This window comes from Manis pentadactyla, chromosome 6 (assembly GCF_030020395.1).
Source record: "Manis pentadactyla isolate mManPen7 chromosome 6, mManPen7.hap1, whole genome shotgun sequence".
NCBI lineage: Eukaryota > Metazoa > Chordata > Mammalia > Pholidota > Manidae > Manis > Manis pentadactyla.
This window is the reverse complement of record NC_080024.1, coordinates 65,233,953-65,259,390: the sequence shown is the minus strand read 5'-3', so window position 1 is coordinate 65,259,390 and position 25,438 is coordinate 65,233,953. Positions and strand designations below refer to the sequence as shown.

At 37.8% G+C, this 25,438-nt stretch overlaps 1 protein-coding gene and 1 long non-coding RNA gene across 2 annotated transcripts in view; one reads left to right on the top strand and one right to left on the bottom strand.

Moving 5' to 3' along the window:
- Positions 1 to 417: 417 nt before the first annotated feature.
- On the top strand, positions 418 to 25,428 carry LOC118928505 (uncharacterized). Its single transcript, XR_008998271.1, has 3 exons — positions 418 to 850; positions 1,729 to 2,770; positions 23,899 to 25,428. It is a non-coding gene; the product is annotated as an uncharacterized LOC118928505 (long non-coding RNA).
- TLK1 (tousled like kinase 1) overlaps positions 14,470 to 25,438 on the bottom strand; it is a 177,650-nt gene continuing 166,681 nt past the window's right edge. The window contains exon 21 of the mRNA XM_036917804.2: positions 14,470 to 16,615. Within this exon, the coding sequence (XP_036773699.1) occupies positions 16,442 to 16,615 (174 nt within the window). The 3' untranslated portion in view covers positions 14,470 to 16,441. The remainder of the gene's footprint in view (positions 16,616 to 25,438) is intronic.

The following is a 25,438-nucleotide window of genomic DNA, read 5'->3' as shown; positions in this document are numbered from 1 at the left end:
CCACCAGATGGCGCTGCGACGCTGGGGAAGCCGCGCCCTGCCGGAGGCCACGGGGTCTCTGGGCCGGCCTCGCAGGGCCCCAGGGCCGGGCTGGGGCGTCGCGGGAGCCGCCCAAGCGTGGGGGCGCTTTCTGTTCTTTAAAAAAGGGCTGTGGGACTTAGGCCCCTGGTTCCCTGCCACCGCCTACATTTAGCTGGGTGGGGTTGCCGAAAAGCCTGGGTGCATTCACCAAAAGGAGTCTCTTTTCAGTACAATTTTAAAGTAAATATATCAACCTGAGGATCGTTAAGACTAAGATGAAAGGCCGTACAGGTGCCTGTGACCCCTTCGGATACTTGAAGAAACGCCAGGGGCCTGAGTACTCGGTGGAGGAGGGCAAGGGGTCTTGCTCTCCGCCATCAGGCGCCCTCGCCTCCCAGCAGCCCCGCAGGTTGGTCCAGCGGCAAGGGTCACACGCCCCACAGCCCAGCACCCCCTGGGCGGCCGACCCCGCCAGGAGCTCGGCTCTGGGCCGGGTGCTTCCGCCCCTCAGGTCCTCCCCACAGCTCCACCGGGCAAATCCTTAACTTCACAGGCAGCCCTGGGAGGGGCAGCTGGGCTTGGACCACGTGTCTCTGAATCCGAAGGCGTCCCTCCACAGTGCTCACAAATCTGCAGTGTGATCTGCAGTGTGAGGAGTGTAAGGGACCGAACAACACAGAAGCAGGATCACTTCCACCCGGGAAGGTCTGAGACGAGGTCCGGGGAGATGTCAGGGCTCTGAGGATGGATGGAAGGGCTCCTTTAAAAGGACTTCAGTCAGAGTGGCACGGCATTGCAGGTGGCGGGAACAACCCGCAGCGAGGTGAAGGTACGCAGCACCCGGTGCTCTCGGAACCCACAGATTGTTCCGGGTGGCTGGAACGTGCAGGGTGAAGTGTGGAGTGGCAACAGATGCCACATCCGGAGAGGCCCTGGATGTTAAGCCAAGGAGCTTAGGCTGTACCGTAACGCGGAGTTGAAAAAGCGTTTTTTTATTTTGTTTTTGGCACGGGAGTAAAGAACTTGCCCTTTACAAAGCTGGCTTGAAAATCCAGTCTTTTAGCAAGCAGACAGCGTTTTGAAAATGAAATATATGGAAAACATAGACTTAAAAACCAGATCAGGGTGGACCTGCTGGCAGGCTCCCGTCGGAGCAGGAGGTAGAGACGCTGGCATCCTGAGGAAAGGAGGCCACAGTGTGCCTGGAGCTGAATGCTTCGGGGGTAATTTCAGCATCTCCTCTCATCCCCAGACAAATTTAAGCCCAGAGAAGTGAGGTGATGCCCCTGGCCTCCCGCTTCCCAGGCCATCTCACTCCCCATCCCCAGCGCCCTGTCCTGGATGCGGCGGGAGACCACCTCCGGTATCCCCTGGTCTCCAAGAGGGCAGGGGAGAGCCAGGCGCGCATGGCATGAGCCCTGTCCCGCTCCTGCTCTCCACCAAGGCAACCCTTTCCAGCTGCGCTCAAAAGCAACCCATGAGCCAGTGCCTCTCAGCCCTGGTTGCTTGAACACACATACACAGATGCCTGTGGATCAGGGAAAGCAGCGAGGGGGGGGCTTGGAGCTCCTTTCCCTCAATTCCTTATTTTGTAGATGAAGAAAGTGAAATCTAGAGAGGTTAAATCTGAAGAGGCTCCCCGCTGGGGGTGGTCGGGCTGGGCCTGGGCCCCAGGTGGAAATGGGAACTGATCCTCTGCTCTCTCAGCCTGAGCCGCACTTGTGCTCCTTGGGGGTGGGGAGCAGCTCACAGCCCCGCGGGAGACACACAGGACGCAGGCGACTGGAGGGCTGGGGCAGAGGAGGTGAGCGCGGGCTCCTGCGAGCACTCGGGGAGGGGCTCTTAACTCGAACCAGAACCAACTGTCTCAATTTATCAGAATTCCAAATGCCAGTGATTTTCCTTTTTTTCAACAATAAGACAATGCAGTCGTCAGAATTCTTAGTTGTGATAAGAGCCCAATTTGAACAGGGGCCATTGAATGACAGGTTTGGGGGAGCTTCCTAGTTGGAGGGGAGCCATCAGCCTGGGCTGCAGCTCTCAGCCCTGGCAGCCAGGCAGAGAAGGAGAAGAATGGATGATCAGGTGAGAAAGTCTACAATGTGTGACACTTGAGAAGGCGAGGCCACCCCTGGGGTTGATACCCATCTTTCTTCATACCTTGGTGGGGTTTTTGTTTTTTGTTTTAGGATTAGGGGGCTTAGCTCTCTTACTCTCAAGAGTAAATAGTACAGGCAGGATCTGAATCTAGAGAGAATTCTTGACAGAATTCTCACTTTCAAAAGATGCTATTCAGAGATTCTTTTACTTACAACAAATTGGGAGAATTAATAAAAGTTCTCAACACACAAAAAATAAAATACTTGAAATATCTGAGCATTTCAAAAACTAGCAGCTCTTTGCATTATCTTAGGAGAACAGATTGGTGTGAGAACACAATTTAATAAAATATGGGACAAGAGCTTTAAAAAATATTTCGGTAGTATCAATAATATAATGATCCAGGGATTTAAGAAGTTCATACATGTAATAAGAATGATACAAATTATTTGAGAACCTTAACAGAGAATTACCCAAATTATTAACTCAGGTGATTTCTATTTTCCAAAGCTGACATTTGTCCAACAGTTTGAAGAGTCGAGGAAAATGAACACGACTAAAGTATATCTATACGCTTCTACAAATTTGAATTCCCTGAATACCTGGAGGATTGCCAGCTAATAATGCCAATATTCTGTTTGCAGCCAGGGTATGTTTTTGGGCCCCTGATAATTTTGGATCTATGACTCAGTCATATTATTTCATCTCCAAAGGGGAGAGTTTTTATAGTGAAGTAATCTGTTATTTTATGCTACAGTAACATGGACATTTGACTTTTCTATGTACCTCTTTATTTTTTTTGGTGGCCCTTGTCACGTTGTTTTACAATATAATTTCACTATTATTTGTTTGACTCTCTAATTGGTGTCTGTTTTATTGGCTCTATGCTCCACAAATACACTCCTCTGCTTTGTTCTGTGTCCTTGGAGCCTGGAATAGTGTCCGAAAGAGAATATATGTTCTGTAACCTCTTTTTGGATGAAATGGAAGGACCTTTGAGGTATTTTTAGACTCCTCTAGATAAAAACAAATTTTACAGCATTCCTGCTGCATTATTTTCTAAATGTTCAAAGAGCATTTGTAAAGGGTGAAATTTGTCCTTTAGCAGCCAAGAGCTTTAAAGAAATATCTTTCCCCATTTTGAAAATAGGATTTTCTTGAATTACTAAAACACTTAGATATGTTGAGTTCTTGTCTGATTTTTTCCCAGTGGCTTTTTTTTTCCTTGAAGAAAATAGCATAATATATTAGACGCTTTAGCCTTTATTTGCAAGTGAAGGTGTTGGGGGGAATTTTTTTTATTGATATAATTGATATGTAACATTATATTAGTTCAGGTGTATCACTGACTCCATATTTATATATATTGCAAAATAATCACCAAAATGTCTAAGTTAACATCCATCACCACCTACAGTTAAAATTTTTTATGAGAATTTTTAAGATCTACTCTCAGCAACTTTTAAATATGCCATACATACTGTACATTACATCCCCATGACCTATTTATAACTGAAATTTGTTTCTTTTGACCCCTTCACACATTTTACCCATCCCACACCTCCACTCCACCTCTCCCCACCACAACCCCATCCCCGAACTCTGGCAACCAGCAATCTCTTCTCTGTATCTCCGAGCTTAGGATTTTTGTTTTAACATACCACACATAAGTGAGGTCACATGGTATTTGTCTTTCTCTGTCTTATTTCACCTAGCATGATACCTTCTAGATCCATCCATGTTCTCACAAATGGCAAGATTCCATTCTTATTAATGGCTGAATAATGTTCCATTGTATACACATACCAAATTTTCTTTATCTGTTCATTGATGAATACTTAGGTTGCCTCCATGTCTTGGCTATTGTAAATAATGCTGCAATGAACATAGGGGTTTATATATCTTCTCAAGTTAATGTTTTCCTTGTCTTCAGATGAATACCCAGAAGTGAAATTGCTGGGTCTCATGGTAGTTGTACTTTTAATTGAAGAACTTCTACACTGTTTTCCATAGTGACTACACCAGATTAAATTCATGCTAACAGTGCATAAGTGTTCCCTTTCCTCCACATCCTCATCAATACTTTTAATTTCTGATCTTTTTGATGATAGCCATTCTAGCAGGGTTGAAAGTAAGAACTCATTGTGGTTTTGATTTGCAGTTCCCTGATGATTAATGATGCTGGGCATCTTTTCATGTAACTGTTGGCCATGTGAATGTCTTCCTTGGAGAAATATTTGTTCAGATCCTTTGCACATTTTTTAAATTGGTTTTTTTTTTTTTGCTATTGAGTTGTATGAGTCTTTATATATTTTAGATATTAACCCCTTATCAGATATATGATCTACAAATGTTTTCTCCCATATTTTCTGCCTTTTCATTATGTTGGTTTCCTTTGCTGGGCAGAAGCTTTTTAGTTTGATGTAGTTCCACCATTTTTTTCTTTTGCCTTGCTGTTGGTGGCAACTCCAAAAAAATCCACACCAAGACCTTTATCAAGGAGCTTACTGCCTATGTTTTCTTCTAGGAGTTTATTGTTTCAGGTTTTATGTTCAAGACTTTTATTCATTTTGAGTTAATGCTTGTGGTGTAAGATTTTTTGTGCATGGTGTACAATAGTGGTCCAGTTTCATTCTTGCATGTAGGCTGTCCAGTTTTCACACCGCCACTTAATGAAGAGACTGTCTTTCCCCATTGTGTATTCTTGGAGCTTTGTCATAAATTAACTGAGCATTTATGCATAGTTTTATTTCTGGGCTCTCTATTCTGTTCCATTGTATACATCTATTTTTATGCCAGAACTGTACTGCTTTGATTGCTGTAGTTTGAAATCAGGGAGTGGTGCTGCTAGCTATGTTCTTTTTAAAATTGTTTTGGCAACTAAGGGTATTTTGTGGTTCCATTCAAATTTTAGGAGTTTATTCTATGTGAAAAATGTCACTAGAATTTTCATAGGGATTACATTTAATCTGTGGATTGCTTTATGTAGCTTTTTTACAATATCAGTTCTCCCTATCCATGACCATGGACTATCTTTCCTTTCTTTGTGTCACCTTCAATTTTTTTATTGAGGTACATACAATAAATTGCACAAATTTTATTGGAATTTTGACATGTGTATACACTCATGTAACAATCACCTAGTTCAAGATATCAAACATTCTAACTCCCCCCTTTCATTTATTTCACCCATTCCCCCACCCCTATGGCAACCACCAATCTGCTGTGTTTGATTCTATTTCTGCTGTGTTTGTTGTTTAGGTTCCACATATAGTGAAATCATACAGTATATGTCTTTCTCTAGCTTTTTTCCTCAGGTGATACCCTCGTGTCCATCCATATTGGTGCAAATGGCAAGACTTAATTGTTTTTTATGGCTGAGTAATATTCTATTGTGTATAAATGCCACAAATTCCTTATCCATTCATCTATTGATGGACACTTAGGTTGCTTCCATATCCTGGCAATTGTAAATAATGCTGCAATAAACATAGGAGTGTGTGTGTCTTTTGGATTAGTGATTGTTTTCTTTGACTGAATTCCCAGAAGTGGAATTGCTGAGCCATGTGGTATTTCTATTTTTCATTTTTTGAGAAATCTCCATTCTGCTTTCCATAGTGGCTGCACTAATTTGCAACCCACCAGCAGTGTACGAGGATTCTCTTTTTCCACATTCTCACCAACACTTTTTATTTCTTGTCTTTTGGATAGTGGCCACTCTGGTGTAAGGTGACATCTCATGATTTTTATTTGCATTTCCTTGATGATTAGTGGTGAGCATCTTTTCAGGTGCCTGTTGGCCATCTGTATGTCTTCTTTGGAAAAATGTTTATTTAGGTCCTCTGACCACTTTTCAGTTGTTACTTGGGTTTTTTTGTTTTTGGTGTTGAGTTGTACAAATTCTTGATTTATTTTGGATATTAGCCCCTTATTGGCTATATCATTTGAAAATAGTCTCCCATATAGTAGATTGCTTTTTCATTTTGTTGACAGTGTCCTTTGCTGTGCAGAAGCTTTTTGGTTTATAGTAGTTCCACTTATTTTTGCTTTTGTTCCATTTGGTATTGAATCCAAAAAAATCCTCATCAAGACTAATGTCAAGGGTCTTACTGCCTGTTTTCTTCTAGGAGGCTTATGGTTTCATGTTTTATGGTCAAAACTTTTAGCTATTTTGAGTTAATTTTTGCGTATGGTATGATAGTGGTCCAATCTCATTATCTTGCACGTGGCTATCCAGTTATCTCACCATTTAAGACTGTCTTCTCCCCATCGTGTATTCTTGGTTCTTCTGTTTAAAATTAATTGACCACATATGTGATTTTTTAAATGTACTCTTTTGCTCCATTTATCTATGTGTGTGTTTTTATGCTAATATCATAGTTTGATTACTATTTTGCTTCAAAATGTAGTTTGTAACCAGGGAGCATCATGCCTCTAGTCTTTGCTTATTTTCAAGGAAACTGGCTATTTGGGGTCTTCGTAGTTCCATAGAAATTTTAAATTGTTATTTCTGTATCAGTGAAAACTGTCATGGGAATTTTGATAGGGATTTCATTGAATATCAAATTCAGTAGATTGCTTTGGGTAGTATGTACATTTTAATAATATCTTTCCAACCCGTGAACATAGAATATCTATTATTTGTGTCTTCTTCAGTTTCTTTCATAGTGTCTTATAGTCCTTAGTGTATATATCTTTCATTTCCTCAGTTAAATTTCCTATTTTATTCTTTTTGATGCAAGTGTAAATGGGATTATCTTCAGAATTTCTCTCTGAGTTCATTATTACTGAATAGAAACACAACAGATTTTGTTTCTTGACTTTGTATACTCCAAGTTTACTGAATTTGTGAGTAGTTGTAAGTTTTGGGAGGAAATTTTGGGGTTTTCTGTATATAGTATGTCATATGCAAATAATGACAGTTTTACTTCTTTAAAATTTAATATGTCTTTTACTTGTTTCTTGGCTATTTGTTCTGGCTAGGACTTCCAATACTATGCCAAATACAAGTAGTAAGAATGGCCATCCTTCTCTTGCTCTTTATCTTGGAGGCAAAGCTTTCAGGGTTTTTACTGTTGAGTAAATTAGCTGTGGGCTTCTCATATATGGCCTTTACACTATGGAGGTACTTTCTTTCTATGCCCCCACTTTGTTGAGATTTTTATCATAAATGGGTATTTTGCCAAATGCTTTTTCTGTATCTATTGAGATGATTGTCACTTTTACCCTTCATTTTCTTAATGTGGTTTGCAGATTTGAACCATCCTTGCATCCCTGGAATAAATCCCACCTTCTGATTGTATATGATCCTTTTAATATATTGTTGAGTTAGGTTTGCTAAAATTCTGATGAGACTTTTTGCATCTATGTTCATCAGGAATATTGGCCTCTAATTTTTTTACAGTGTCCTTGTCTGGTTTTAGTATCAGGGTAATATTAGGCTCTTAAAATGAGTTTGGAAATGTCTCTTCTATTCTTTGGAGTAGTTTGAGGATCAGCACTGATTCTTTAAATGTTTGGTAGAATTCACTAGTGAAGACATCTGGTCCTGGAATTTTGTTGTGAGATTTTTGATATCTGATTAGATCTGCTTACTAGTAATTTGTCTGTTCAGAATTTTGTTTTCATGATTCAGTCTTGCTAGGTTGTATGTTTCTAGGAATTTATGTTTCTTCTAAGTTATCAAATCTTTTGGCATATAACTGTTCATAGTAGTTTCTTATAATCCTTAGTATTTGCATTATCAGTTGTAGTGTCTCCTTTTGAGTCTTTTTTCTTGGTTAAGTTTAGCTAAAAGTTTGTCAATTTTCTTTTCAAAGAAGCAGCTTTTAGTTTATCTCTTTTTTATTGTCCTTAGTTTGTATTTCATTTATTTCTGCTCTGATATTTGTTATTTCCTTCTTTCCACTAACTGGGCTTTCTTTTTCTAGTTCCTTGAGGTGTAAAGTTAGGTTTGAGATTTTTGTTTCTTGATATAGGCATTTATGATTATGCACTTCCTTCTTAGAACTGCTTTTGCTGCATTCCATATATTTTAATGTTTTGCTTCCATTTTCTTTTGTCTAGAGCTATTTTATTTCTTTGTCTCATTAGTTGTTCAGTAGCATTTGTTTTATCGCCACATATTTATGAATTTTAGTTTTTTCTTACGATTGATAGCTGGTTTCATGCCATTGTGGTTGTAAAAGATAATTGATATGATTTCAATCTTCTATTAACTTCTTTTAAGGCCTAAAATATAATCTAGTCTGAAGAATGTCACATATGTACTTGGAAGAATGTGTATTCTGTTGCTTTTGGATGGAATATTCTGTATACATCTGTTAAGTCCATCTGGTTTGATGGGTCATTTAAAGTTGAGGTTTCCTTATTGATTTTGTCTGATGATCTCTCCTTTAATGAAAATGAGGTATTAAAGTCCCTTACTATTACTATTGTATTCCTATTTCTCCCTTTTGTCTGCTAATGTTTCCTTTATATATTTAGGTGCATTTATATATTTTGGGTGCATATTTACAAATGTTGTATCCAACTTAGGTTGCATTGATCCCTTTATCATTATGCATTAACCTGTTTTATTTATATTTTATTTTGGTATCATTAGTATACAATTACATGAACATTATGATTACTAGATTCCCCCCATTATCAAGTCACCACCACATACCCCATTACAGTTAGTCCATCACTGTAGTAAGAGGCTATAGAATCACTACATCTTCTCTGTGCTGTATTGCCTTCCCCATGCCCCCTGCCACTACATTATGTGTGCTAATCATAATGCCCCTTACTCCCCTTCTCCCTTCCTTTCCCCCCACCCCGTCCCTTTCCCTTTGGCAACTGTTAGTCCGTTCTTGGGTTCTATGAGTCTGCTGCTGTTTTGTTCTTTCAGTTTTTGCTTTGTTCTTACTCTTCACAGATGAGTGAAATCATTTGGTACTTGTTTTTCTCTGCCTGGCTTATTTCATTGAACACAATACCCTGTGGCTCCATCCATGTTGCTGCAAATGGTAGGATTTGTTTTCTTCTTACGGCTGAATAATATTCCATTGTGTATGTGTGCCACCTTTTTATCCATTCATCTACTGATGGACATTTAGGTTGCTTCCATTTCTTGGCTATTGTAAATAGTGCTGCGATAAACATAGGGGCGCATATGTCTTTTTCAAACTGGGCTGCTGCATTCTTAGGGTAAATTCCTAAGAGCGGAATTCCTGGGTCAAACAGTATTTCTATTTTCAGTTTTTTGAGGAACCTCCATACTGCTTTCCACAAGGGCTGAACTAATTTACATTCCCACCAGCAGTGTAGGAGGGTTCCCCTTTCTCCACATCCTCACCAGCATTTGTTGTTCCTATTCTTTTCTATGTTGGCCATCCTTACTGGCATGAAGTGATGTATCATTGTGGTTTTAATTTGCATTTCCCTGATAATTAGTGATGTGGAGCATCTTTAATGTGCCTGTTGGCCATCTGAATTTCTTCTCTGGAGAAGTGTCTGTTCATATCCTCTGCCCATTTTTTAAGGGGGTTGCTTTTTGGGTGTTGAGGCATGTGAGTTCTTTATATATTTTGGATGTTAACCCCTTGTCAGATTTATCATTTACAAATATATTCTCCCACACTGTAGGATGCCTTTTTGTTCTGATGATAGTGTCCTTTGCGGTACAGAAGCTTTATAGCATGATGTAGTCCCATTTGTTAATTTTTTATTTTGTTTCCCTTGCCCGAGGAGATGCATTCAGGAAAAAGTTGCTCATGTTTATATTCAAGAGAGTTTTGCCTATGTTTTCTTCTAAGAGTTTTATGGTTTCATGACTTCATTCAGGTCTTTGATCCATTTTGAGTTTACTTTTGTATATGGGGTTAGTCAATAATCCAGTTTCATTCTCTTACATGTAGCTCTCCAGTTTTGCCAACACCAGTTGTTGAAGAGGCTGTCATTTCTCCATTGTATGTCCATGGCTCCCTTATCATATATTAATTGACCATATATGCTTGGGTTAATATCCAGACTCTCTATTGTGTTCCCCTGGTCTATGGGTCTGTTCTTGTGCCAGTACCAAATTGTCCTGATTACTGTGGCTTTGTAGTAGAGCTTGAAGTTGGGAAGCCTAATTCCTCCAGCTTTATTCTTCCTTCTCAGGATTGCTTTGGCTATTCGGGGTCTTTTGTTGTTCCATATGAATTTTGGAAATATTTGCTCTAGTTTGTTAAAGAATGCATCACCCTTGTTTCATATAAAAATCTTTGTCAAAGCAGAACTGCCCAGCTTTCTTTTGGTTTCCTCGCACAGAGCATTCTTTTCCAGCCCTTCACTTTGTGTGTGTGTCCTTACATCTGCACTGTGTCCTTTAGGCAGCATATAGGTTTTTAAATCCATTCAGCTACTCTTTTGATTGTATAATTCAGTCCATTTACATTTAAAGTAATTATTGATAGGTATGTACTTACTGCCATTTTATTAACTGTTTTCTGGCTCTTTAGTAGCTCCTGTTTCTTCTTGCTCTCTTGTGATTTGACTCTCTGTATTGGTATGCCTGAGTCCTTTTTGTATTTTGTGTATCTACTATAAATTTTTGCTCTGTGATTACCATTAGACAAGCACAATTTCTCATAAAGCTTTTTACTAATAACTTTAAGTATATATACAATATTCTGTATCTCTTGGATGATTTTATAATAATTTTAATTAAAAAATATCCCACTAATTCCTGTTAGAACTGTCAAAAAGAAATGTTACATTAATCCAGTGACCATTGTGGTGGTATTCAATATGCATGGAAGCTTAAACATAGACAGTCTTGGGATCCAAATAGCACCCCTGAGGTGGAAAAAAGGAAAGAGCTCTGGCAACATAGGCCATATGCCATTGGTGACAGTATGAGCCCTGCCTAAGTAGTTATGCATACATATGAGTTAAAATTCAGAAACACTTTCACAGCAGTTGATAAATGGCTGCTGCCTATTGTCACCTGAGCTCCTCATCCTAAATGCTCCCACCCCTTCCTTTGAGTGTCCTACAATGACTGAACAGGGGCCTCTTGACCCCGTCTTCTGAACTATGGCATTTGTTTTGACTGGTCAACCCATATTAAGCAATTGAAACTTTGAACCCACTTCTGGTAGTAGGTCCCTGCCCAACAGATGCTATTATTAGTGTAAACAGTTTACAGATGTAAAAATAGGCCTAGAGAGGTAACTTCTTTAAGGTCATACAAGTAACAAAGCTGAGATGAAAGCCAGGTCTGAATTAAAAATCCTGCTTTTCCCACTTTCAACTCTCTGGACACTTCTTTAAAAGGAAGTTATTAATTTGGTCATTAGCAGACATAAAGAAATGTTTTAGGATCCAGTGTGAGTGATATACTTTGAAACACTAACATTAAGAACAAATCATTCACACTTATTGCTTGGACCAGGTAATTTTAGTATCTGAGTTTGATTTATGTCATAGTCTAGAAATAAAACCTCAGTACCTCTAATATCATTTGACCCAAACATCACATACTCCACCAACAGTGGGATGTTGGTCATGCACATCTCCGTTTAGCTCAGGTATGTGGTTATGGAAGAAGCTTCTGGTCTTTCTGATGAAAATGGATCACATATTTAAAAATAATTTTAATTAAAGATTCTTTTTAAAACCAAAGGAAGAGTCACTTGATGAAGCCAGGATTACTCATTTGTGATCTTGGTGCTGGAGCACCACACATGGGTAATTTCATGACCTAATTAGAAGACTGTGAGAGACAAAGTTCAGGGGTCAAATATGAGTTTCCTCAAAGTGCTAGGCCTCCTTTTGAGCAAATTATTGACTTAGACCTGTAAAAAATTATTAGAGATGAACTGCTACCACTGCAGGGAGAGGAGACAAGGTATACCTTTTATGCTCATGAAAGTGGGCCAAAGATGAGGAAGGTTGATATGTTAGGCAGAACTGTTTCTGACCTTTGACTTAAATTTAAAAATGCAACACAAAACAAATGTGAGAACAGGAAAAGGTTTGTGACCTACTCTGGTTTATGTAGAATGAGTCTGTGTCAGAAGCCCTTCTCTCAAATGACTCACAGCATTCAAGACACAGCTCACATGGTGTTCCTCATCTAACAGCTGAAGAGTTCTTTAAATTTGCTCTTACGGTGGCAATTATGTTTGTACCTATCCAGTTTTGTTACATTTGAAGAATCATTACGACTGAACACACTAAAACCTGGTAAGAACCTTGCTCTATCTAGGACACCAAAAGCTGTGTTTTAATTTTGATGTCACTTACTAGTTATACAGCCTTACCAAGTGAATTTTCTCCAAATTTGTTATCACTGTAAAATTGGGATAATAATCCCTAAACTGTCTCAAATTGTTTTTACCAGTGAGAAAAACTTAAAAGTATAGTAGAATTTCCTCTGATGAAATAGCATAAATAGCTAGGGTGTGATCCTTTTGGAGATTATGGAGCTATTTTCTATTTTGTTTGTTTGTTTCAAATCGCTATACTTCCAGTCTTCATGTAATCTAATCATCATTTCAAATTGAAGTACTGTAAAACTTTAAATTTTAAATTTTCATAGGAAGCAAAGTAGACTGCATCTTTTATGTAGGATAAAAGCAATAATCTTTGAGTCTTAAAAAAATGATAGTAGCGATATTACAATGTGTTAGGTATAGTTCTAAGTACTTTATATATGTGAACTCATTTATTCCCCACAAAACTGTGTGATAGGTGCCATATCATATCATTTTTAGATGAGGAACCTGAAATACATCTAGTAAATGACAGTTGACCTCTGACCCAGAGAATCTGATTCCAAAATTGAGATCTTAAGCACTATACTGTATTTACTTTCTTAAGTCATATGTATATAGGTGATCTACATCCCTAGTATTTTAAATGAGAATTTACAGGTGAAAACCATGCATTTTGGTCCTTAAAATCACTCTTCCAAAGAAAAGTTTGTCTCTGGCTCTATGTTTCCTCAAGTTGGTTTACACACATTCAAATCTTTCCCATTCAAAAATTGAGGAATTCCCAGAGAAAAAAAATTCCTCAAAAAACAAAAAGGGGGAAGGACACTAAAAGTACAGAAGGCAAATGGAGATGTGTATGTTCTGGAAAATAAAGCGAATTCAAACTGACAGGCAAGTTATATAAATCCTAAAAGTGCTGTAGAATTCCAGGAACTAGAATTCTAATAATCTGATTTAAAAACTAGCTGCTAAAGTATTTTTTGAACTAGATTAAGCCTTCAGAACATTAAAGTTTAGCATATTTGGAGGGAAATTATGTCAAAATTTAAAGTGGGATTAGAGAAAGATTTGCCACTGTGATTTTAAAGATACACTTTTTTCATACACAAATCAAACATCAATGTAATTCTCAGAGTAAACAATCTAGAAGGACTGCAGTCTTCTTTACCACTAAAACATAGCTAATGACATCTGATAGCAATCAACATTACTGCATTTAATAAGTGATGATGAACAGTAAACACAATATACTCTGAATGTCTCACTGACCCTCTCCACCATTTTGGCTTCATGTAATGATGTATTTGTAGAAGTTGTTTTTTCACATTTTATGTACCATTTAAACTGAAAAAGAGTTATTTTTTTCGAAGGAATATCTTTTAGGTAAGGAAAAAAAATAGTCCTAAGACTTTATTTTTGAAAAATAACCAAGTATCTACCCAACTCTTGACTTACAATGTATTAGAGTGGTTTCTACACTTACTTCCTCTCAACATGCACACACTAAAGCTAATTCACATCAAAGAAATATTTTGAAATTATATGCAAAAACTGTGAATTTTACCTGGCATCAGTGCTGGCTCTAAAAAGACCTTAGCTACTGTATCAGGGATATGACATGCTTTAATTATGAGGACAGAATTCAGGAGGCCAGAAAAAATGTAAACTTCAAAAAAGATATTAGAGTCAACGACTGCCAGTGCTGAAGTGACATAGTGACACACCACTTTCCCTGTGAAAGCGGAAGTAAATTATTCAATCTGGTTTAATTAGCCACTTTGATCTGCTGGATTACTGGACTAGTAACCCAAATCTATAGCATCTGTTTGGAAAAACTTTAGGAGGAAGAGATGGTAAGTTGATTTATCTCCTATACATCTTTATTTTAAATGATGAACTAAACCTAGGTCAGGGAAGCAGTTTCATTTTATGGCTTGTTTTCCTCTCTTTCTGCACTTTGATACTTTCATTTATTTGAAAATAATATGGTAAAGCAGGGATCTAGGTCTATTACTTAGTCAACTCATGGTAGATGTACATGTCCACTTAATATATCATCAAAATTTTAAACAAAACTAGGCATTAAAAAAAAATTCAGGACTTCAAAAAACAGTTATTTACTGTATGAACATAGTACTTTATGATTCAGAAAGATGAAAACTCAACAAATTTGCAAAATTTTCAGGCATGCTAACATTTCATTCCCATGTCAATACTTTTTTAAAAATAGGATTTCTACCTTAATCTACAGAGGAGCAGGTATAGTCCTTAAGCCACTCCTGATAGTGCTAAGTGTTACTTAGCCAGGATTAGATTTGAGAATGGTTATCAGGTTTACTTTAACAGCTGGAAGCACTTTACACGTGTCTTGAAGGATACTTAAAGAATTTATTCAGCTGATTCTTAAGGGGCCAAGTCAGTCAATATCTTAAGTTTTGAAAGCTCCCTTCAAATGTAATTTTCATAGTCTTTAAATTTTAACTGTCATTGTTTATTACTGTTCGACTACATTCTCTACAATTTCAGCAGCATCTTAAAGAGACAATGTGTCTATATACAATGGAAAAACAAAATGGCTTGCAACACTAGAAATAAGATCCACAGTTTAACTGTATACTATTAAGGAGAGTGTGGTAAGTATAGCCTCCTTTTTCAGCAACATGGACAACTTACATTAAGTATCAGCATTATGAATGTGACAATAAAGAAATAATTCTTATAGGAGTGAAATACAACATCCTGAAAAATAATGGTTTCTAACATACAGGGCAGTTAGAAAATGTTCACATTTTAACGAATCTGTACAAACTATAAGAAACTTATTTATGGGACTATCACCCCACCTTGCGATAAGAACCTTCTAGAAATGTAGAATAACCATGAACAATTTATAAATCTAGTATCTATGTGCTCACAGCCCCTACAACCCAAGAAACTGATTTAGAGAACTCTGTATGTTCAACATGAATCATTTTTACATGCCTTGATTGTTAATGAATGCCTGATTTTAATATCTCTCTATGATGTACAGTCAACTTGCACTTTAAGGAGGTCATTCAATTTTTTAGCAAAGAAGCAACACCATTTAGCAGCAATTAAAGCGCCTTCAAGAAGACTAAAAAAAAAAAATACAATGTCCAATGAGAAAAGCCATATTTTTAAACATTTGTACAAGAATAAGCTGCTGAAACTTGGTAACTGAAATATGACATCTGTACAACAATTTACAATAGAGCTAGAAGGGAATTTATCATTATCCTGCATAGAACTGGTCTGCATTTGGTTACATACTGTCACTTGTTTTAATGAACAAGGCCTGGTAACAAAAGTAATCTGTTAAAATTCTAACCTGTTAAAATTCTAACCTGTTCAAAACACTTGAGATATTAAAATTTAGTGAATTCAACTAATTTCAAACCAAGCAGCTCATTGTGTCAAAAGTGTAAAGTATCTAGGAATAATAGCTCTCCCTTTAACATAACCAGTGAAAAAAACGGACATGTGATTTCGAGGTACAACTTGGTAAAAGCCCAAAGAGGCAAATGACAAAGTCTAACTTTGTCCAAAGATTCTCTCACATTCCATTACTATAAACACAACTGTCACTGTCATTCAGCTCTACTTTGGTTCCAGCAGAATAACTGCTGAATGCTGAAGAATGTATCCAGGCACTATAGTTCTTGTGTTAGAAATGTCTCATATTTTTTTCCATCTATTTTTAAATAATGAAAAACTACCCTTCATATTAGAACTCTCTAGTAACAACCAAATGTATTTAAGTATCGTAAGTGTTATTTACAGTGTCCCCCAAACAAATGACCATCTTCTCTCTTAACACCGCATTTCTGTTTCTGAAGGCAGTCGTCCTTCACCGCTCAAGGTCACAGGCAGGAGAGCACACACATCCACTGTCCACGATCCACTCATACAAATGATGCTACCAAGAACTTCAGTTCACAAATGGTTCTTAACCATGCCCTGTGTAAAAAGAGAAAACAACCACTCAAATGCTCTCAAACTCAAGTGTGCATCTGGAAGCAATTTAAAGATATCATGCCAACTCTGGAGGAAAGTCAGTAAGTAATTATGCTTGAGGAAGGGGGTGTAGGGGATGCAAGCCCAGCCACATGTAAATTTCCTGAAGAATTTGATCTTCTCATGTGCGGGAGAAGGTATGGGTCATTGGCCAGTTGGTGCACATCAAATCGATCTTCTTTTCGGTATGCCAAACACCGTCTTATAAAGGCCTTTAAAAAAAGGAAGAAGAGGTCAGCAATTAAAATCTTTCCTCCATCTAAGTATCAACTGAATCCTATAGAAAGAAAGATGTATCTAAGTTAATAGATTTCATTTTATTGGAGGTTCAACTTTAAAATTTCTGTAACAATAAAATTCTCTAAATTCAAGTCTTAACTCACAGCCCCTACTGGTTCACTTGATTATTGCTATCATACTGCATGTCTTTGGAAAACAAACTTTTTTACTGGAATAAAATATACATAAAAATTAGCATTTTAACCCTTTTTTAGTATACAGTTCAGTGATTTAAGTACATTCCCACTGTTGTAAACATCAGCACCACCCACCTCCAGATATTTCTTTGTTGACTGAAACTGATATTCTGTACCTATTAAATAACTCCACATTCTTTCTCCACCATTCAATGTTCTTTGTGATACGGTTATTCTAGGTACCACATGTAAGTGGAACCATATGATACTTATTTGTACTTTTATGTTGTGGAGCATTTCATTTAGCATAATGTTTGAGTCATCCATGTTGCAGCATGCATCAGAATTTCGATCCTTTTTGAGACTGAATAATAGTTCACTGCCATCTTGTTGACCTATCTGTTTCCATCTTTTGGCTATTGTGGAAAATGCTACTATGAACGTTGGTGTATAAATATCTATTTGAGTCCCGTTTTCACTTTTTTGGGGCATATACCAAGAAGTATATTTACTGGATCATATGGTAATTTTTCAAAAATTTGAAATAATAATTGACATGTAACATTACTTATAGGTATACAACATTTGATAGCTGTATTAATAAATGATTACCACAATGCTTAGTCAACATCCATCAGCATACATTTCTTCTGATGAGAACTTTTAAAATCTACTCTGAGCAACTTTCAAATATACAATATAGTATTAATAGTCACCATGCTGTACATCACATCCCCATGATTTATTTTTTTACCTGGACATTTGTACCTTTTAATCCCTCCACCTGTTTCACCAACCCCCACCCACCTTCCTGCCAGCCACCAAATCTGTTCTCTATGTCCATGAGATTGGGTGTTTTGTTTTCTTTTAGATTCCAGACATAAGATCATACAGTATATGCTTTTATCTGGCTTCTTTCACTTAGCATAATCCCCTCAAGGTCCATACATGCTGTAGCAAATGGCAAGATTTCCTTCTTTTTTATAGCTGAATAACAGTCTACATAACCCACATTGTCTTTATCCATTCATCCACTGATGGGACACTTAGGTTGCTTCCCTGTCTTGGCTATTGTAAATAATGCTGAATGAACACCGGGGTGCAAACATCTTTTCCAGTTATGGTCTTCCTTTCCTTCAGATAAAAACTGATTAGAGGAATTACTGAATCCCCTGGTAGTTGTATTTTTAATTTTTGAGGAACCTCCATCCTGTTTTCCTTAGTGGTCACACACATTTACATTCCCACCAAAAATGCATGAGGGTTCCCTTTTCTTCAGATCCTTGCCAACACTTATAATTTGTGTTTTCGATAACAGCCATTGCAACAAGTGTGAGATGGTATCTCATTATGGGTTTTTTTTGGTATCATTAATCTACAATTACCCGAGGAACATTATGTTTACTAGACTCCTCACATTACCAAGTCCCCCCCACAAACCCCATTAGTCACTGTCCATCAGCCTAGTAAGATGCTACAGAATCATTACTTGTCTTCTCTGTGTTGCACAGCCCTCCCCGTGCCCCACCCCATTATACATGCTAATCGTTATACCCCCCTTTCTTTTTCCCCACCCTTATCCCTCCATTCCCTCCCATTCTCCCCAGTCCCTTTCCCTTTGGTAACTGTTAGTCCATTCTTAGGTTCTGTGATTCTACTGCTGTTTTGTTCCTTCAGTCTTTCTTTGTTCCTATACTACACATATGAGTGAAATCATTTGGTGTTTGTCTTTCTCTGCCTGGCTTATTTATGCCCTCTAGCTCCACCCATGTTGTTGCAAATGGTAGGATTTGTTTTCTTCTTATGGCTGAATAATATTCCATTGTGTATATGTACCACATCTTTTTTATCCATTCATCTACTGATGGACACTTAGGTTGCTTCCATTTCTTGGCTACTATAAATAGTGGCTTTTGGTTGTAGAGTTCTATAGATGTCTATTAAGTCCATCTGTTCTAGTGAGTTGTCCAGTGCCTCTGTGTCCTTACTTATTTTCTGTCCGGTGGATCTATCCTTTGGAGTGAGTGACATGTTGAAGTCTCCTAAAATGAATGCATTGCATTCTCTTTCCTCCTTTAGTTCTGTTAGTATTTGTTTCACATATGCTGGTGCTCCTGTGTTGGGTGCATATATATTTATAATAGTTATATCCTCTTGTTGGACTGAGCCCTTTATCATTATATAATGTTCTTCTTTATCTCTTGCTACTTTCTTTGTTTTGAAGTCTATTTTGCCTCATACTAGTACTGCAACACCTGCTTTTTCCTCCTTCTTGTTTGCGTGGAATATCTTTTTCCATCCCTTGACATTTAGTCTGTGCATGTCTTTGGGTTTGAGGTGAGTATCTTGTAAGCAGCATACAGATGAGTCTTGCTTTTTTATCCATTGTATTACTCTGTGTCTTTTGATTGGTGCATTCAGTCCATTTACATTTAGGGTGACTATTGAAAGATATGTACTTATTGCCATTGCAGGCTTTAGATTCATGGTTACCAAAGGTTCAAGTGTAGCTTTTTTACTATCTAACTGTCTAACTTAACTCTCTTATTAAGCTGTTATAAATACAGTCTGAAGATTCTTTATTTCTCTCCCTTCTTATTCCTCCTTCTCCATTCTTTACATGTTAGGTGTTTTATTCTGTACTCTTTTGTGTTTCCCTTGACTGCTTTTGTGAGTACTTGATTTTGTTTTTTGCCTTTAGTTAGTATTTGGTTGGTCTGCTTTCTTTGCTGTGATTTTATTTTCTCTGGTGACATCTATTTGGCCTTAGGAGTGCTTCCATCAAGAGCAGTCCCTTTAAAATATCCTGTGGAGGTGGTTTGTGGGAGGCAAATTCTCTCAACTTTTGTTTGTCTGAGAATTGTTTAATCCCTCCTTCATATTTAAATGATAATCGTGCTGGATACAGTATTCTTGGTTCAAGGCCCTTCTGTTTCATTGCATTAAATATATCATGCCATTCTCTTCCGACCTGTAAGGTTTCTGTTGAGAAGTCTGATGATAGCCTGATGGGTTTTCCTTTGTAGGTGACTTTTTTTCTCTCTCTGGCTACCTTTAATACTCTGTCCTTGTCTTTGATCTTTGCCATTTTAATTATTATGTGTCTTGGTGTTGTCTTCCTTGGGTCCCTTGTATTGGGAGTTCTGTGTCCTCCATGATCTGAGAGACTATTTCCTCCCCCAGTTTGGGGAAGTTTTCAACAATTATTTCTTCAAATATACTTTCTATCCCTTTTTCTCTCTCTTCTTCTTCTGGTACTCCTTTAATGCGGATATTGTTCCATTTCAATTGGTCTCACAGTTCTCTTAATATTCTTTCATTCCTGGAGATCCTTTTTCTCTCTCTCTGCGTCAGCTTCTCTGCGTTCTTGTTCTCTGATTTCTATTCCATCAATGGCCTCTTGTATCTCATCCACTCTGCTTTTAAGTCCTTCCAGAGATTGTTTTATTTCTATATTCTCCCTCCTTAGCTCTTGCATAGTTCTCTGCAAGTCCATCAGCATGGTTATGACCTTTATTTTGAATTCTTTTTCAGGAATATTGGTTAGGTCTATCTCTCCAGGTTCCCTCTCAGGGGAGAATATTTGTGTGATTCTGGTCTGAATCAAATTCTGCATTTTCATGGCGATGGGCAGATGGTGCGTGTGTCAGCTGGGAGAATAAAATCCCTTCCTGCTTGCTCCTCGCGTTCCTCTCCTGGGAGTATGGCAACCCGTAGTGGCTTGCGCTGGGCAGCTGTGCACAGATGGGGTCTCTGATTCTTGCCCTGGCTGCTGTGGAGCTCCGTGTTTGCTATGTGCGTGGCCGCACCATAGGGGGATCAGGCGGGGGGCTGTTTATTGCTGTGTGGGGCCTCAGAGATGTGCTGCTGCCCAGGGGGTTAGGGCACCCTTAGTTCCCTGGGATTCCCAGCTGCTGGGCTGAGTGTGCCGGGATGCTTCTGTCCAGCTGTGAGTCTCCTGTCCCTTTAAGACTTTCAAAAAGTACTCGCTTTTCTTTTCTCCCAGGGGTGCCAGCTGTGGGGACCTGCTCGCAGTTTTTACTGTCCTGTTTCCCTAGTATCCAGCACACCACACACAGTGTGTCTGTGCTCCTGGTGCGGGTGACTATGGCTGGATATTTAGCAGTCCTGGGCTCCCTCTCCCTCCCCGCTCCGACTCCTCTCCTCCCACCAGGGAGCTGGGGTAGGGGTGTTGCTCGGGTCCTGCTGGGCCGGGGCTTGTATCTTACCCCTTTCACCAGGCGCTGGGTTCTCATAGGTGTGGATGTAGTCTGGCTGTTGTCCTGTATCTTCTGGTCTCTCTTTTAGGATTAATTGTATTTGTTGTATTTTCAAAAATATATATATTTTTGGGAGGAGATTTTCACTGTCCTACTCATGCTGCCATCTTGGCTCCTCTCCCCTCTGTCCACTTTTTAACCAGGCATCTTTTTTTACTTTTTTCTTTTTTTGCTATTGAGTTGTATGAGTTATCTTTTATTTATGAAAAGCATTAATATCCAAAATATACAGATGACTTGCAAATATTTCTCCCATTTGGTAGGTTGCCTTTTCATTTTGTTGGTAGGTTTCTTCTGCTGTAGTTCCACTTACCTATTTCTAACACTTTTTTCTTCTAGGAGCTTTATGGTTTCAGGTTTTATGGTTAAGACTTTCATCCACTTTAAGTTAATTTTTGTATACTGTGAGAGATAGTAATCATGTTTCACTCTTTTGTATGTGACTGTTCAGTTTTCCCAACACCATTTATTGAAGAGACTATCATTTTCCCACTGTATGTTCTTGGTTCCTTCTATTAGAAATTAATTGATCCTATACACATGGGATTTTTTGTACTCTGTGTTCTGTTCACTATAGCTTTGAAATATAGTTGGAAATCAGGGAGTGTGATACCTCTAGCTTTGCTGTTCTTTTCTCAAGATTGCTTTAGGTAGTATGGCCTTTTTAATAATAATCTACCAACCCATGAACACAGCATAGCTTTCCAAGTAGTTCTATCTTTTTATCAGTATCTTGTAGTTTTAGCATGCAGTTCTTTTACCTTCTTAGTTAAATACAGACCTAGGTCTACTTTTTGATGCAACTGTAAATGGGATTGTTTTCTAATATAACAAACCATCTGCAAATAGTGACAGTTTTGGTTCTTTCTTTCTGATTTGGATGCCTTTTCTTGTTTAACTGCTCTGGCTAGGAATTCCAATACTACATGGAATATGGAATGCTGTATTTCTCATGACAAAATTCTGGAGACTTCTTTTCCTAGAATTTTTCTTTGGCTAAAACAGTCCTCTCACCCTCATTCCACTTTACTGTCAGTTTGGCCAGAGGGTATACTGCCATATTTAGCCATAATAGGTACTTACTGTTGAGCATAAGGACTTGGTTTAGATGAAAGGAACACAGAAGTGGCACTTCTATTGAGCATTTTATTGCTAGGTTAACCCAGTATTTCAGCAAACTTCTGAAAATGCTGAATAATGGAATATAATTGCCATCTTTTTTCCTTCTCGAATTTGCTTTCTATAGCTTATCCTTGAGAATAGCTCCTTATAAAAAATCTTTATTGAAGTATAACATTTATAAAAAGTACACAAGTGGGTATATAGCACAAGTAAATTTATCTATGTAACTGGCAACCAGATAAAAAAAAAGGAACTTTACCAAAACAACTTAAACCTCTTCACATCCTCTTCTAGGCATTGGCTTTGCCCCTGACCTACGTGGGTTAGTAGCCTCTATCATGACTTTGAATACTGAGTTGATTTTTGCTTGTTTTGAACTTTATTAAAACAGAATAACAGCTTTTATTCTCCTTTGCCTGGCTTCATTCATTATTATATTTGAGAGATCCATTTTTTTTGGTAACAAACAAAACATTCTGAAGGGATAATTGATCATTGTTTCCCTTTCTTATTGCTGACACCTAGAATAACTTTAACTTGTCTTCAAATTCCTAACCACAAAATAAGATCTTGAATTAAAGCACTTGCAGGAAAACTACAAGCACATAAGTTTAAAAAGCAACTATTTTAGAAATACCATTTGACTCACTAATTCCACTCCTAGGAATTTACCCAAAGAAAACAAGATTCCTGATTTGAGAAGACAATATGCACACCCATGTTTATCACCACACTGTTTGCAGTAGCCAAGATATGGAAGCAACCTAAGTGTCCATCAGTGGTGAATGGATAGAGAAGATGTGGTACATATACACAATGGAATATTATTCAGCCATACGAAGAAAACAAATCCTACCATTTGCAACAACATGGATGGAGCTAGAGGGTATTATGCTCAGTGAAATAAGCCAGGTGGAGAAAGACAAGTACCCAATGATTTCACTCATGTGGAGTATAAGAACAAAGAAAGAACTGAAGGAACAAAACAGCAGCAGACTCACAGACTCCAAGAAGGGACCAGCAGTTAACAAAGGGAAGGGGTTGGGGAGGGTGGGTGAGGAGGGAGAAGGGAATTAAGGGGCATTGTAATTCACAGTCACAATATACATAGGTCACCGGGAAGGCAGTACAGCATGGAGAAGACAAGTAATGACTTTATAGCATCTTACTATGCTGATAGATAGTGACTGCAATAGTTGGGGTGAGGACTGGATAATATAGGTGAATGTTGAAACCACAATGTTGTTCATGTGAAACCTTCATAAGTACTTATCAATGATACTTTAATAAAAAAAAACTATTTTGCACTTTCTTTGCAATTCATTAGGAACAGCAACACCCTGCAAACTTGAAAATCTGCATATAACTTTTGACTGCACAAAACTTAGCCCACTGTTGACCAGAGTCTTACTGATAACATAAACAGTAATACATATTTGTATATGTATTATACACTCTATTCTTACTATAAAGTAAGCTAGAGAAAAGGAAATATTTTGCAAATTGTCACTAATCTCCCAAAAATGTTTCCAATATAGTTATTGAAAAAAATCTGTATATAAATGCACCCACACAGTTAAAGGGTTAACTATAATTTTTTCTCCAAAAAGAAATCTAGCTCTTATCATACTGTGGTTAGCATACTAATATTTATCAAAAGTCTTTCTGATCCCTTAGGTCTTCTCTTTTTACAAGATTCAGAGAACAATTAAGATGGAGGAAAAGAAAAATAGAGTGATTAATATGTTGAAGACAGAGTGTTAAGAGGATGGACAGCTACCAGCAAGGTTAAGATGTCCATACCCGTCAGTGGATGTAGTTGATATGGGGAAACAGTAAAAAAAAAAAATGACATCCCCTCCCAGATTCCAAAAAAGTGATTGTGGCTCCTATAAAGATCCTAAGGATAGAACCAGAGATGAGACTTCCTTTTGAACTGTATACTCATTCCTGGTCATTTTTGTTAGTCAATGCAAAACCCATTTTATTTTTTAATGCTAAGTTCATTTAGTTTCTGTTTTCACTGATGCTGTATACAGAATGGGAAAACAAAATTCAGGTGCTAGCACTGTCAAGACCTTTTTAAAGGAGCATTATTTACCTTATGAAAGTAATTCATTGGCTTCAAAATAAGAACATCAATTTTCTTTTTACTTGTCAGAATCTTCTAAAAGTCATTCAAGTAACTTGCAAAAGCTGATAAAGTTATTAACACAAAATGAACATGGGGCAGTTCCAATAAGCGTGCTAAGCATGCCGAGATTAACTGCACAAAAAGTACTGTTTCAATTATTAAGGCCACTAGGACCTCAGTCAAGGGCAACATCTAGCAGTGCTTATCTATACTTTTAAGAATACAGTAACTATATAATGCCTGTTTATGAATTATTCCTATGTGTTTATTCAATTTGTTTTCTCAAAAATTTCACAGGGCTTTTAAAAAAGAGAAGACTCCAAAAGGGGGTCATAGAGGAATGAGCTCTGTGATCAATATAACAAAGCAGGAGTAAAAATACGAATGTCGAAGGCCAATAGAATGAAGATGGGAAGATACTAAGCATCATAAAAGACCTGCTGTTAATTAGAAGTAGCTATTTCATGTTTTTACATAGACATATGGATTAGAACAATAGGAAGCCATGCAAGTAGAGCTGACAAAGAGGCCAGGCTTTCTCAAAGGCAGCATAAGGTCAAGGGTATGAATTTTGGAGCCTAGCAGAAGAGGATACTTTGAGCCACAGCTCTGCTACTTAACTAGCTGACAAGGTACTCTTGCTATGGTTTGGCTGGTTTCCTATTTTATCAAATAGGCATAACATACCTACAAGTCACAAGGTTAAGAGATAATATATGTAAGATATCAGTACAATGCTTGGCATATCAGAAGCACTAAATAAATGGTAGTTACTATTACTACTTTTCTTTAAGTATCTTAATACTAAAGATAATGGTGGGCTCAGATCTTCTGCTTTTCCCTAATTTTTAAAGCAAGCTAGTATGAGCAAAGAATCAGGGACTATATTTGGGTCCTTAAAAGATGAAAACAACCATTAACAACCAAAGGCATAAGCAAGTCTTTTTTTCCACAACAAATTACCACCCCACTGGAAAGATCTTCTGCAGTGGCAATCCCTTCTACTTTACTAGTAAGTACTTATTTTGTTTTAAACATTTCTGAAATGAAATTTACTTCAAAACTTATTTACATAAATGTAGT